We start from the raw sequence: 14,176 nt of genomic DNA, 5'->3' as shown, positions 1-14,176 counted from the left end.
TTTAGAGGAGAGAATTATATATATCCTTTAAAAAAATTATCGTCCTACACTAATAAATCATAATAATAGTACAAAATGTATGTGCTTTTGAAAAATATACAAAGTGAAAAAAATTTAACTGACAACTCTTATATAACTTTATTTACAATTAACATTTCATTATAATTTTTTTAAATAATATATTTTGTTTTTATTTTTAGTAATAAAAATATAATTTTTTTTATATAAAAATTTTTTTTTATTTTAAAATGGCCATTTTTCAGCATTTTTTTATACAAAAATGACTAATTAGGCAATACAAATTTTAGAAGAAATAATTATCGAGTTAAAAGCATAAAAGAAGATTCCAAATAATAAAAAATTAATTTAAAGTTCTAAAAGAGATGAAAAATAATTATTTAACTACATAATACTGTATTTTTTTAACGAAATAAATTTTCTCTTTATAAATATTTCATTTTCAATCATTACTTAGAAAATGAACGTCAGACCGAAAATCGATCATACTATTTTATATGATTATACTTCCTTAACGATAAATTGAAATAGTTCAAGAAGACATTTTTTATAATATAAACAAGAATCAGTAGCGTAGATATATGGGGGTTTAGGTTTAAACCCCCCAGAACCAAAAAAAAAAATTATTTATAAATAAAGTAGAGGTACGATTTAAAATTATTTTATATCATTATTTTTTTACATTTTGTTAATAATATTATCATATGTATTTATATATACAGGTAATGGGCCTCCATTGCCCTTAGTCCTAGCAATAAAATGTAATAAAGAATTCAACTTTATTTTTCCTTCGTAATCAGATTAAAACCTTTTCAAAATTAAAATTTTTCAAATGGTATTACGTGTAGTTTATTAAACTTTTAAAAAATATATAAACATGTAGCTCGAAAGTCCTTATTTAAACAAAATGAAAAATAATTTTATTTTTGAAAATGCATAATCTATTTTCTAATTATTGATAAAAACTATCAGTTAAATTTTTAACAGCTGTGCAACAAACTATATAAAAAGTAGTGATGGGAAATATCGAATAGAAACTATCGAACTATTCGATAGTTGTCCACTATTCGAATTATTCGATAGTCATTCAAAAAATATTCGATAGTTACACAATATATTCGAATAGTTTTTAAAACTATTCGATAGTATATGCTAAAAATAAACTATTCGGTTGTATAAAAACAATTTGAATAGTTATACGATAGTTTAAAATATTTGAAAATGCCAATCACTAATTTTTGCTATTATTAATTGTACAATAATTTATCTATAAGTATTCGTTAATTATCTTCTTATTATAATTAAGTATACTTAATAAAAAATTTTAGGTAGAACTAATCGAATATTTTTTAAAAACATTTGGTAACCTATTCGAATAGTTTATGCTAAAAATAAACTATTCGGTTGTATAAAAACAATTTGAATAGTTATACGATAGTTTAAAATATTTGAAAATGCCAATCACTAATTTTTGCTATTATTAATTGTACAATAATTTATTTATAAGTATTCGTTAATTATCTTCTTATTATAATTAAGTATACTTAATAAAAAATTTTAGGTAGAACTAATCGAATATTTTTTAAAAACATTTGGTAACCTATTCGAATAGTTTATACTAAAAATAAACTATTCGGTTGTATAAAAACTATTCGAATACTATTCGATAGTTTAAAATATTCGAAAATGCCCATCACTAATAAAAAGAGTTTTCAAATAGTCTGTGGCTATACTATGGTAAGAATTTTTGGTATTTCAAATATGAAATTCATAATATAAGGATAAAAAATTTTTGGAATAGCAAAAAAATTGTACAACATCCGATTATGTAAACATTTTAATGTTGATACTGACCATATATCGAAAATATTGATAAGAACAATTTAAAAATCGATGTTTAAAACAATTGAAAAACATTGTAGCATTTAAATTCTTCAATTTATTCAATTAATAAAATATTTTTATAGATTTCATTTATACATTGATATTTTCTACTTGATAATGATATTTTTACCAAGCACTCAAATTTTTATGTAGAAAATTTAATAAATCTACAAAAGGAAATACAATTATTAAAGTACATTTTACTTTTTAAGTATATTTATAACTAAACAATACTTAAATATTAATAATCTACTTAATGAAATTATAAATTTCTCAATTTATTATCTCATCAATTAAAGGATAATAAAAAAAAAATATTGGATTAATTTTCGATCTTTTAGAATAATCGATTGTGATAATAGATATGTGATATGATCTTTATCTGGAGTTAAGATTGATAACGAAATTTTACGATTTGTAACCTTTGCTATCATTTAAAGTTTAGCAAAGTGAAAAAACTCATGTTTTGTTGTTAAGAATTTTTAGTATTTAACAAAAAAAAAAAAATGTGGTACGAAGCTTTACCTCCAGCAGTTATTGTATTCGTATTGTTAAATATACCTGACAGATTTTGTTCACTTACAAATAAACTCGTTTTGGGTAATGTAAGTAAAATATTATGTTTTTCGTTATTTTTAATAGTTTTCATTATGTCCACAAAATAAGTGTATTATATATAATATATATAATAAATATATAATTATATAAAATTAAGTATTATCTTGTAAAATTATGTTAATCAATAATTGTATAAACAACTTTTGGTTGATTTTAAAAATGTAATAAAATTTTATTTGTTTTTTATATAACTTTTTTTAATTGAAGGTGTCAGTGGATAAAGGTATTAATTGATATTCTTTGAATTGTTCAGGAATGCTAGTTTTGTAACTTAATATTAAAAAGCATGGAATTTTCGTGATATTCAATATATGAAACCATTTATTAGAGAACAAATATCGGTTTAGAGATGCTCTATAATGTTTTTATTACATAGTTCTTTTTTTATTAATTACAATGCTTCTACTAAGCATGTAATAAAATGCATTTTCAGAAAAATATCAGTTAACACCTTATCCACTTAATCACTTTTTCCACGTAGTTAAAATACATTAGTGATAATTTAAATTATTTTTACAGTATATTTTTAATGCAACATATAGTTTAATTTATTTTCTATATAATGAATAAGAAATTTATTTAATTTTGTGTAAAATATTACAAATTTGTTGTGTTGATTTTTAATTGTCAATTGGTGTCTAAATATTTTTGATAAAATTCTTACAGAATATTATTGCAAAAATTTCTAATGAGAGCTACATAATATTCATATTAAGACTATCATGAGCTTCATTACATGTTAACAATAGGTTTGTAAACTAAACTAACCTACAATTAACTTTTTTTAGAAAATAAATATTATTTAAATGCTTCTAATATTCTTTTAAAATAAATTTATTTTCATTCAACACTTCACTTAATATATATTATTTTTTATAAAATACTGCATTGCATTTGTACCTGTGAGATTAATATGAATGAAAAATATGGATATATTAATTATTATTTAATACAAGTTGAAAAAAATATAAGTTTTTTGATAAACATTTAGTGAAATTGTCTAAATACTGATCTTTACCACATACTTTAATCTCATTTAAATGCTACCACCAAGTATTGACATAATTTTGAATTACAAATAATTAATAAAAATTAGTTGATAAATAGTTATTAAAATAGTCATTATGTAACACTAAACTGTAATATTAATACATGTTATTGTTTAAGACATTGTGTAAATTTATATTGTATATTTTTCAAGCTGTTTATGTATTATGTATGATATATAGCACAATAAATACAGTAGGGATGCCATCTGCAAGCATATGATTATTAACATTTGGTGTAGTTAAATTTAGCTTATTATTCTCTATCAAATTATCCAAGCTTTATTCATAAATAGTTGTATGAATATATTTTTAAGTACAAAAAAAAAAAAATGAATACACAATGTTACTCTTATAGAAAATCAAAACTTTATTCAAAATATACCCCTATTGTATTGAGTGCGAAATATAATAATAATATGCAGGAATGATAAATGTTTTTAATTTTCAAGATTTTCTTAACAAATAAAAAAAAATTGTCTATCATAATTTAATGTTGTACATTTTGTGTGAAAATAATTAGAAATTATCCACTTTGGTATATAATTAGAAATTATCCACTTTGGTATAAAGAAATTATTTAATTATAGACATACCGTCGAGATATTGGTAAACCATGGATGCAGAGGTACTATGCTAGAGATTGGGAACTGACTGGTAACCCATATAAAGCTCAAGTATGAATTTTATCATATATCTGAAATTATTAATATTTATTTTTTATTTTATGTTGTAAGGGTCTAGAATCTTTGTCAGATGAACCAACAATTGGAGGAATAAACTGGCAAAAGTATAATCGTTTCTCAAAATAAAATAATTTATTATGAATATAAATAAGATAAATTATCCTTTGTAATTGGATGTGTAGATCAATACTAGTTAACACAATAGAAACACATTTATTTATATGTATGTCATAAATCTAAGATATTTGTAAAATATGATTATCTAATTAAAATGTAATATAAAAAATTTTACCAAACATATTGAATGGCTTAATTATTTAAATATTTAAACTTTTAATTAAAATTTATTAAATTTATTATGACATATAATATATAATATGAGACAAACAATGGCCAAGATTTTATTTTGAGGGAAAAGAGTTCTAAAAAATCCTTTACTTCCCGTAAAATAGTATATATAAATTTTAAGTTCATAAATTAATGTAATTTGGAAATATTGAACTATGAGAATTAGCTTTAATAGTTTACTCTTTTTGGGCAAAATACAAACAATTTTGTAGTTAAATTCAGTCTATGAAAAAAATATAGAATTATATTTACTGTTATGTAAAAATATTTCTAATGTGGGGTATATAAATAAATTTATTACTTTCAACATTTTTATATTAGTTGTGTCTATGGATTCAATGAAATTGAATATTTATTATAAAGATAATACCATAATATAAAAATTGGTGTAAGTAGAAGAATTCATTAAAATTGAATAATAATTAAACGTTTTAATATTGGATCAAAAGTATATTGAATAACTACTCAATATTACAGTTATACAGACATAAACTGTGTAAAACTTGAAAACAATTATCATAAAACTTGATCTATCACAATACAATTCAAGAATAATTTTAATTTAATTATATAATTATTTTTTAATACTTTTATAACATAACAATATTCTACAATGACTAGTTATGGCATTTCTTCATATTCATCTGATCGTGTTGATGGTGATGGGGAATATCTCGAACTGTCAGACTTTCTAAATATTGATGGAGATATTGACCTCTTTTTTAAACTAAATTAAATATTATTTAAATCCTAATAGTATAGAACAGAAAATTAAATTACTATATTTTAATAGTATTAATTACTTTGGTAATGTTGATGTCTTAAATATATCAGTAATTTTCCCTTTGGTTTCTTTACCAGTTGTTATATCAAAACTGTGAACACTTGAATTACTTTTAACAGACTGAAACATGAAAAATTCAGTTGTGTTTAATTATTATTTATAATAGGAGTCTTTAGGATTTATACACATTTATAAATTTTATTAAACTATTTCTAAATATCATTAGCCATTACAAATTTGTTTTAGTAGATTTGAAAATTAAGTAATGTGTCTAGTTAGAGTTATAGTGTTAGAGTGATTAGGGAGATTTATTGTTCCTTAAAATAAAAATTATTTCAATTTTACTGTATGTATCAACTAAAATTTTTTTACAAAATTGGGTATTTTTAAAATAGCTCAAACAAAATTTATAAATGTACATGCATTAGGCCGGTAACTTTTAATATTTTGTGGGTAAATAACAATATTGACAATACCTCATTCTAACAAAATAATATTCATGCCAAGTCCTCGTTATTTATTATATTGAGTAAGATATATTAAAAAATAAAAAAATACTTTTGATGGCTAAATTATATTCAAATATTAGTATATTTTAAATTTATATCTANCCGGTAACTTTTAATATTTTGTGGGTAAATAACAATATTGACAATACCTCATTCTAACAAAATAAGATTCATGCCAAGTCCTCGTTATTTATTATATTGAGTAAGATATATTAAAAAATAAAAAAATACTTTTGATAGCTAAATTATATTCAAATATTAGTATATTTTAAATTTATATCTAAAATATTAATTTTTATGAAAAATTAAGGTAACACCATAGATTTATCCATATAATAATCATAGATATAAAATATAAAAAGAGAATTAATGATTACTAATTATTTATTCTTAATTTTAAATTTTACTTACAGAATCACTATCGTGATCGAAACTTTTTGAACTTTTTGTTAATTTTTTCAATTTTCCAAGAAGTCCTTTTTTTTTAGGTTTCTCGCTGGTTACAATATCACTTTTCGATGAACTATGTGATTGCTGACTACAAATTAAATATATATTTATATAGTAAAATTTGACAGCTGCCCCATGAAAACCCTCATATAGACACGCCACTTTTAACTAGCCAAGATTAAGAATCCACGATTTTAAAGCCTCGATATTTAGAGGCTTCTGATTTCTTTGTAAAAGTAAAACGTAAAATGTATAACTTGATGTCATACAATTTAATGTCATAGAGTAGTATTTATGGGAAAAGTTTATGGAGTATATATTTTTTTTTGTTCTCGTATTATAATATAAATAGCTCCCAAAAATAGTAGTGATGGGAAATATCGAATAGTAACTATCGAACTATTCGATAGTAGTCCACTATTCGAACTATTCGATAGTTACATATATATTCAAATATTTATAAAAACTATTCGGTACCTCCATTCGAATGTTTTTTAAAATATTAAAATGCCCATCACTAATTTTTTTTTATTATTAATTGTATCCTATTTATAATCGTAGTACCCTGAATAAACAGTTTTAAACAATCTTATTTAGTCGTTAGTGTTATTAAAACAGCAAAACTATAAATCTGACTATAATTTTACATAAGACCAATCTTTTAAACAATTTAACTTGACATATTTTTTTAACGAAACATTTTATTGTAAAATGATTATTTCGAGAATTAAGAATGATTTATATTCAAAAAATGAATTTTGGCAAATTATATTTTATTTTATTTTTTTGAGCAAATAAAAATAATTTTAGAAAATTTTTGTGAATATAATTTTAGAAGAAAATATTAAAATCTATAATTTATATTCTATACATTGTTACGCTAGGTGTTCAATGATTAACCGACTAATAAAAATAGTTCATATAATTTTTATAGAGGAGCACTATTTATTGTTGTCGCCACTTTTACAAACGTAAAAATTTAAAACGCACTGTTCTCTTTATCGGTGTTATGCCTTTATATGACAAAAGAGCAAGTAATGCTAGACTAAGAACAGTATACATGGTATTAAGTGTAAAATAAGACTTTAGTATTTACGAATACTTCTGTTGCGCATAGAACAAACCTTTCCGATAAAACTGAAAATCATTAGTCATCGGAAAAAAGAACTGCTTTTTAATTTTCAACCCATATTTATCAGTTTTTACCAACGACTCACAAACTAAAAATAAATAAAATGGTACTTTTTACTGTTATTAATTGTATAATAATTTATTTTAAGTATTCGTTAATAATCTTCTTATTATAATTAAGTGTACTTAATAAAAATTTTAGTTAGAACTAATCGAATATTTTTTGAAACCATTCGCTAGTCCATTCGAAATTTTTTTAAAACTATTCGATAGTTTATTCGAATATTTTTAAAAAATATTCGATAGTTTATGCTAAAAACACACTATTCGGTTGTATAAAAACAATTCGAATAGTATTCGATAGTTTAAAATAATCGAAAATGCCCATCACTAAAAAATAGCCCATCAAAAAGAAAATTATTTATTCTGTTCTTAATCAAAAAATATTCCATATGTTACAAATCTTTTCTCATGCCATGTCTTTTCTCGTTTATTATATACTTTATTGAATTAAGTTGAGATAAAAATGATTTTTTAAAAAAAATACTTAAGCCAAGTCTAAATATAGCAATTAAAAATTGTTTAATTTTATAGCCCTCCCAAGAAAAATTTTTTTTTAAGGAACGTAGAATACTTTATGATTAATAGTAGTTAAACTTATACAAATGATTTCCAAGAGTTTGCAAAACGAAATACTTATACAATGTCTACACTTTAATATCAGCCTCTAGTACCTGTCAAAACTGCTTAATTTTTTTGTTAACTTTTTCTTTGGTAAATTATGTTCATCCTTTTTCCAAATATCCTACAACGATTATGTTATTATTATTATCTATTAAATTTTGAATTATTGAGGAACTCACTTGTTCAGTATTTTCCATGTTTTGTTCTAAAGATAAACTCTTCCTATATAAACTTCCTCTTATAGGAGGTTTCTCATGTGGATCATTTTCACTTGACGCTGATCTTTATGATATGAAAGAATTTTAAATTGATTAATAATATCATAAATATGTAAATGATATATAATTTCACTATGATCTATTTTATATGCCTTACCTATTTGAGAACAGTGATCGCTTACATTTAGCATCTTTTTGAGAAATACTAGAAACTAAATCTTTAGATAAATCATTGACTTTCAAAAGTAAATTTTTTATTTTCTCTTGGTTATTTTTTTCAGAGTATAAAAGTTTATCATCCGAAGATAAGTCTGGAGATGCTTCCCTAGACTTAAATATTCGTTTTCTTGCTGGTGGAGTAGGAGTATTTGATCTTAGTTGTAATTTATTTGTTTCGCTTTGTTCTGAATATGTAGCTACTAAATTGTTAATTAATTGTGCTATGTTGTTTATTTTTAATTCCATCTGGGGATCCGATCTTAACCGAATATTGCATAATTTAAGAGATTCGCATTCCTGTTCAATTTTATCCTTCTCTTTTCTAAGTTTTTCGTTAATTGTTCTCAACTTTGCATGAGCATCTCGTAAATCCATAAGATCACATTGGATCTATAAAAAAATAAAAATCATAAATAAATTAGTAAATGAGGAGTATTAAAATATTTAAGTAATAAAATAAACAAATTAGATGCACTATTTAATAATTATTATAATTGTAGCATTAAGGCATAATTATTTTTATGAATATGATTTATAACACGTCAAATCAATTAATGATTTAAATTTTTTAATCTTATTTAAGTGTCTTATTTAAACTATTTAAGTGTCGTATGTTAGTTATTTTAGAAATTTAAAATTATTGTAATACCTCCATTTACCTCATTAACTTTTTTTCTGTTCTCTTGTTGATCTGCATCCATACTTTTGGTTAAATGTTCAATTCGACGTTTAGTTTCTAATCTTTCTTTATCTCTTTCTCTTTCAACCTTTAAAATTATACTGCTGAATTATTATGTACAATTTTACAATGTTGTGTAGCATACATACTTCATATAAAGTCTGTCTCAAATCTCTAGCTAATGTAGATGTTTCTTGTAAAAGTCGTTGCTGATCTTCACGTTCTTTTTGCCATGCCAATTCCATTTTTGCTTTTAAGCCTTGAAGTTTCGTTCTACCAGAGTTAAGAAGTCGTTCTTCTTCCAACTTTAATAAAAAAATAATTTTACATTTTTATAACAGTATTTTTATTTTCAAAAAGAAATAAATTAATTATAAGCTAAACTATTAAAATTTCTAAGTAGTATTGTTTTTTGTTCATTAAAAAAAAAAATTCAATGAATAGATTAAAAAATAAGTAATTTAAATTAATATTTATATATTAATAGAAGTAATATATAATCAAGACACTAATTTATTTAATATTTTAAAACATTTAGGTAGATACTTTTTACTTTCACAGTTTTAATTGTTTAAAAATCTCTGTAAAACTAATAAGATATATTTTATTAAACAAAATCTCAACTAATAAAACTTATTTTATAATCATTAAATTACAAAATTTGAAAATATCTCTAAAGGCTATTGCAATTAGTAAATATTTGTAATTATTCTGATTATAAAAATATATTTTAATCAAATTATATACTAACTTTATTGAGACGTGATGTCATTTCTGATTTTGTTATTTCCCATGATGATTTCTCTGTGACTAACTCAGTTTTCAAACGCGAACATTCCAATCTTGCTTCAGACAATTGTTCTTCCATACAAGACACCTGTTGTTGGAGTAATTGTAGTTCATCGTCCTATATTAAATTACCAAGACTATATTTTAACACAATGCTTATAAAATCATACTATTTCCGTAATATATTTTCAATTAAATGATGAAACTAATAGAATGTAAATAAGTCAATAGACTTATTGATTAATAACATTTTTTTTAAATATGTTATAGAAATATTTTTAAAACATTATCTTTTAAATTTATGTATGTTCTTAGTATATTAAGAACAATTAATATAATTTAAACACTTTTTTTTTGTCGTATACAATTTATAAAATTCTCTATATATAGTATTATAAATACATACATTTGAGAGGATTTTTAAATTTTCTATATCAATTATAAACAAACAAGTTCTTAAAAACCTTTATATTTTCACCTACAATATATTAAATAAACAGATTAAAAAAAAATTCTGAGTAATATCGATGTTGATTACAGGAGCAGTGTTGAAAGTTTAGTCCTACATTTTTCAAAAAATATCTTAAATTTATATAGAGAAAAAATATTTTAAATTCTTTTTTGAGATTTCAATATTGTAATTTAAAAATTTCTTTTTTCTTCATCGGTATTTAAATTCAGCAAAATGCAATAAAAAAAACAGTGTTACGAACAATTTTAAAGACTAAGTCTTAGAGCTGAATAGTTAGAAATAACAACTTACTTTACTTATATTTTGTTGTTTATTAATATTTGTACTCGTATGTTTTTCAGACGTCTCCAGCATTTGTTTGAAAGAATCGCGTTCTCTTTTAAATCTTAATGTTTGAAATTGACTATTTTTAATTTCTTCAGAAAGTATTGCTATACGATTATCATACCGTACTTTTAAAGCAGCGATTTCAATTTTTTTGGCTTGTTCTTCGTTGTATAATCTGTCACAAAACATATTTAGAAATCTAAGAATATTTTATACATATAAATAAAGAGAAAAATTTAACAGACAAAAAATTGCAAAGAATTGTGTATTATTAATTTTAAATGATGTGTATATAATATATTTTTAAGCTTTGTTTGGTAATCAAACTGAAAGATACATAGAAGAATAGTTATAAAAATTACTTAATTTTTGCTTCTTTCAAGGAACTCTCTAGTGATTTAGTCTCCATAGATAAGTTGTGCTGAACTTTAACAACTTTTTCGAAGTCGTCTAGATTTTTTTGAAGGTTATCATTCTATGAATTTTATATTTTATCAAATTAGTTATAATTATATATTTAAACCTTTCATTAATATTTTACTTCTTTTCTAAGCTTCTCAATTTGATTCGTGTACTGAGTGCATTGTTTGTGCAATGTATTAATTTCTCTCACATTTTCTTCAATGTTTCGTTTCATATTTTCTTTCTCATTTTTCCATTCATCTAAAGAATGAGATTTTTCGACTTCCTTCAATTGTCTCTATTTATATAAAAAAATACTTTTACAAAGTTTGCATTTTTATTTATACATATCATATTATATTACTTATATTTTATTACCTCTAAGTTTAATTTTTCTATACTCCACGTGTTTTTTGAATTATCATAAGTATCCTTAAGTTTTTTAAATTCTACTTCTAGTTTATTTAAATCTCTTTTTTTTATTTCCATTAAACTTTACATAACAAAAAAAAAAAAATGAATTATTTAAATATTATGAATATTATGGGGTCTAAATAATAATTAAAATAGTGGTAAGTTTCATTTACAACCCCTACTACCATTTTAAACAGGAGGTGACCAGACTTCTAGGACACCATATATATACGTAACTTTATTGTACATTAGGTAAATTAAAAAATAAAAAATTTAAATACGCAAGGATCGTATTATAAAATAAATATAGTTAAAAAAAACTGAAAAACACACTATTAAAACATATTGAACTAAAAAGTTAAAAATAATTTTTCATATAAGCTTAAAACAATAATGAACGAAAAATACTAGTATTATTTTGAAAAAAAGCGTCGGACACTCAATATACGAAAAATATGGTACAAAGCTCCCAAGTTAAAGTTGACAATATAACAAATGGTAATAAAAAAATACATTATAAGTAAAAAATAATGTTCTTTAAAAATAATTTTAATTTAACAATATCTTTTAAAAAAATAACCTAAATACACACCTATGCTATTTATACAATATTTAGTATGTAAGAAACACAAACAATACCTTTGAATTTTTTCTTTTTCTGCAGCCCACTTAGATTTAGAATTTATATTTTCTTTTTGTAAAATTTCAAATCTACTCAAAATATCTGTGGAATTTTTTCTTTCAAGCAATAAATCATTTTCAAGTTCTTTAAAAACAATTCACTTATCAAATAATTTTATCGAGTTATTCCAACATTCATAGCTTTTTACTTACTCTTGATTTTTTTATTAAATTCATTTTGCAAGTCAATTTGTTTTTTATTTTCATCATCATTAGTTTTCTCTTTTAACTTTGCAATGCAGACTTCTTTTAATGATAATTCTTTATTGTAAGACATTTTTAATTTTTCTGTTTTTTGTATCTCTTGCTATAATTTACATTTATTTCATTAAAAAAAAAAATCATTCATTTTGATTAATTAAATTTTTTTTTTTTAATATCTTTAACCTTTACTTTTAATAAAATAATAAAAAAAAAATTTTCGAAAAAAAAATTTGTTAACTTATTAAAAAACTTTACAACGAAAGACCTTTTTTATGTTGAAATAACCGTAATATAACCATATCTATACTTCAAACGGCTATAAATAAAGACCGGATTAACATGTGACCTTGAAATCTTATATTTTATCTAAGCAATATACTAGAATTGGGTTTTCATAATTTTTTAACATTATGAGTACATTTTAAAATGGGACTTATAAGCACCTAAAATTCGATTTCAGACCACTGTGCTACGTTTGGGTTCATTAAAAAAAAATTATATTGAAAAAAAACTTTTACTTGTGTGGTAAGGTTTATCAAACCATTTATAATATTCTTGAAATAATTATAGCAAAACGAAAAAAATGACTAATTTTTACTGAAATTATGCAATTTTTGGTTTTAAAGTCAAATAATTCTAGAAAAAATTATCATATAAGGTACTTTTTTTTGAAAAAATTGCGACTTTTTTGCTTTGACGGCTGATTTATTTTTAGAAGAACAATCGTCAAACAACAATTGTTTTAAATATTATAGAATATTTAGGTTTAAAAGATATAGTCGATTTAGAATAATTTATTCTTTCAAAACCTTCGTGCATTATATTTTTATAAAAATCATACCGAAAGTAATCTTGTATATAGTATCCTCTATTAAAATCAGTATTCTTTAGCTATAGCAATATTAAAATGTAGAGAATTTTTTATGAAAAAACAGTTTTTTAGAGTGCTGTAATTTTGAGATGTTTTTCTACATTTTAGCTTCGATGCGAAGCTGAGAAGGTATTAATTTTACTATGATGTGTTTTTTTTTTTTTGTGTCTGTTACTACTTTTTCTCAGCTCTCACCGAACCGATTTCTCTCAACGATACGTCTAAAGATCACAAATCGTATCTAGTCGAAGACATTACCCTCAAAAAATGAAAAAATTTCCCTCGTTCTCCGTAAATGGGAAAACCTCCAAAAAAATTACAAATTTAAAAATCGCTTATTTTCGAAATTTTTTAACAAATATGTACTTTAAGCAGACCCGGATTATACCTATTTGGAACACTTGAGTCCCCTGGATGTCACATCTACTATTAGACAAAATTTAATATCTTTAGTAGATAATTTTTTAATATAAGAGGATACTACCAAAAAATAATTAATAAAAATACGTAGCACAAATTGAAAAAATATGATATTCAATTTGCAAAAATAAAATTTTTTCCTCCTTCATATATATGTATCTTCAGAACTGTCGCAGCAGGGCTAGATTTTTGAATGGGTTCCATTAAAAGTATCTTCATAATATTTTTTAGCTTTAATGCGAAGCTGAGAAGGTATTGATTTTACTAAGATGTGTTTTTTTTTTTTTTTTTTTTTTTTTTTTTTTTTTTTTTAAATTATTTT

General features: G+C 22.5%; 2 protein-coding genes across 7 annotated transcripts in view; one reads left to right on the top strand and one right to left on the bottom strand.

Moving 5' to 3' along the window:
• The first annotated feature begins 2,320 nt into the window (after positions 1-2,320).
• On the top strand, positions 2,321-4,552 carry LOC126905875 (uncharacterized). The gene is made up of 3 exons (XM_050685999.1): positions 2,321-2,507; positions 4,157-4,243; positions 4,304-4,552. Exons 1-3 carry the CDS (start codon positions 2,409-2,411, stop codon positions 4,376-4,378), a joined length of 261 nt encoding a protein of 86 aa, XP_050541956.1. The 5' UTR covers positions 2,321-2,408; the 3' UTR covers positions 4,379-4,552.
• The window catches only part of LOC126905845 (GRIP and coiled-coil domain-containing protein 2-like), a 27,627-nt gene continuing 17,590 nt past the window's right edge, over positions 4,140-14,176 (bottom strand). For 4 of the 6 annotated variants that reach the window (XM_050685939.1, XM_050685942.1, XM_050685943.1 and 1 more), the window contains 15 exons: positions 12,513-12,666; positions 12,318-12,444; positions 11,643-11,757; positions 11,404-11,562; positions 11,225-11,337; positions 10,827-11,037; positions 10,026-10,181; positions 9,424-9,579; positions 9,255-9,362; positions 8,534-8,985; positions 8,338-8,440; positions 8,209-8,279; positions 6,305-6,431; positions 5,404-5,504; positions 5,020-5,327 (listed from right to left, as the gene is read on the bottom strand). In XM_050685939.1, coding sequence (XP_050541896.1) covers positions 5,222-5,327; positions 5,404-5,504; positions 6,305-6,431; positions 8,209-8,279; positions 8,338-8,440; positions 8,534-8,985; positions 9,255-9,362; positions 9,424-9,579; positions 10,026-10,181; positions 10,827-11,037; positions 11,225-11,337; positions 11,404-11,562; positions 11,643-11,757; positions 12,318-12,444; positions 12,513-12,666 — 2,259 coding nt within the window. In that variant the 3' untranslated portion in view covers positions 5,020-5,221. Of the gene's footprint in view, positions 4,264-5,019; positions 5,328-5,403; positions 5,505-6,304; positions 6,432-8,208; positions 8,280-8,337; positions 8,441-8,533; positions 8,986-9,254; positions 9,363-9,423; positions 9,580-10,025; positions 10,182-10,826; positions 11,038-11,224; positions 11,338-11,403; positions 11,563-11,642; positions 11,758-12,317; positions 12,445-12,512; positions 12,667-14,176 lie in introns of those variants that run through there. The other 2 variants (XM_050685940.1, XM_050685945.1) reach the window with 2 other exon arrangements.

This window comes from Daktulosphaira vitifoliae, unplaced genomic scaffold, assembly GCF_025091365.1.
Source record: "Daktulosphaira vitifoliae isolate Bord-2020 unplaced genomic scaffold, ASM2509136v1 Scaffold_4, whole genome shotgun sequence".
NCBI lineage: Eukaryota > Metazoa > Arthropoda > Insecta > Hemiptera > Phylloxeridae > Daktulosphaira > Daktulosphaira vitifoliae.
This window is presented reverse-complemented; position numbering and strand designations above follow the sequence as displayed.

Coding starts and splice junctions, on each gene's coding strand:
- LOC126905875 (XM_050685999.1), top strand. CDS start 2,409: ATGTGGTACGAAGCTTTACCTCCAGCAGTTATTGTATTCGTATTGTTA. Junction 2,508..4,156: donor ATAAACTCGTTTTGGGTAAT/GTAAGTAAAATA, acceptor ATTTAATTATAG/ACATACCGTCGAGATATTGG. Junction 4,244..4,303: donor GTAACCCATATAAAGCTCAA/GTATGAATTTTA, acceptor TTATGTTGTAAG/GGTCTAGAATCTTTGTCAGA.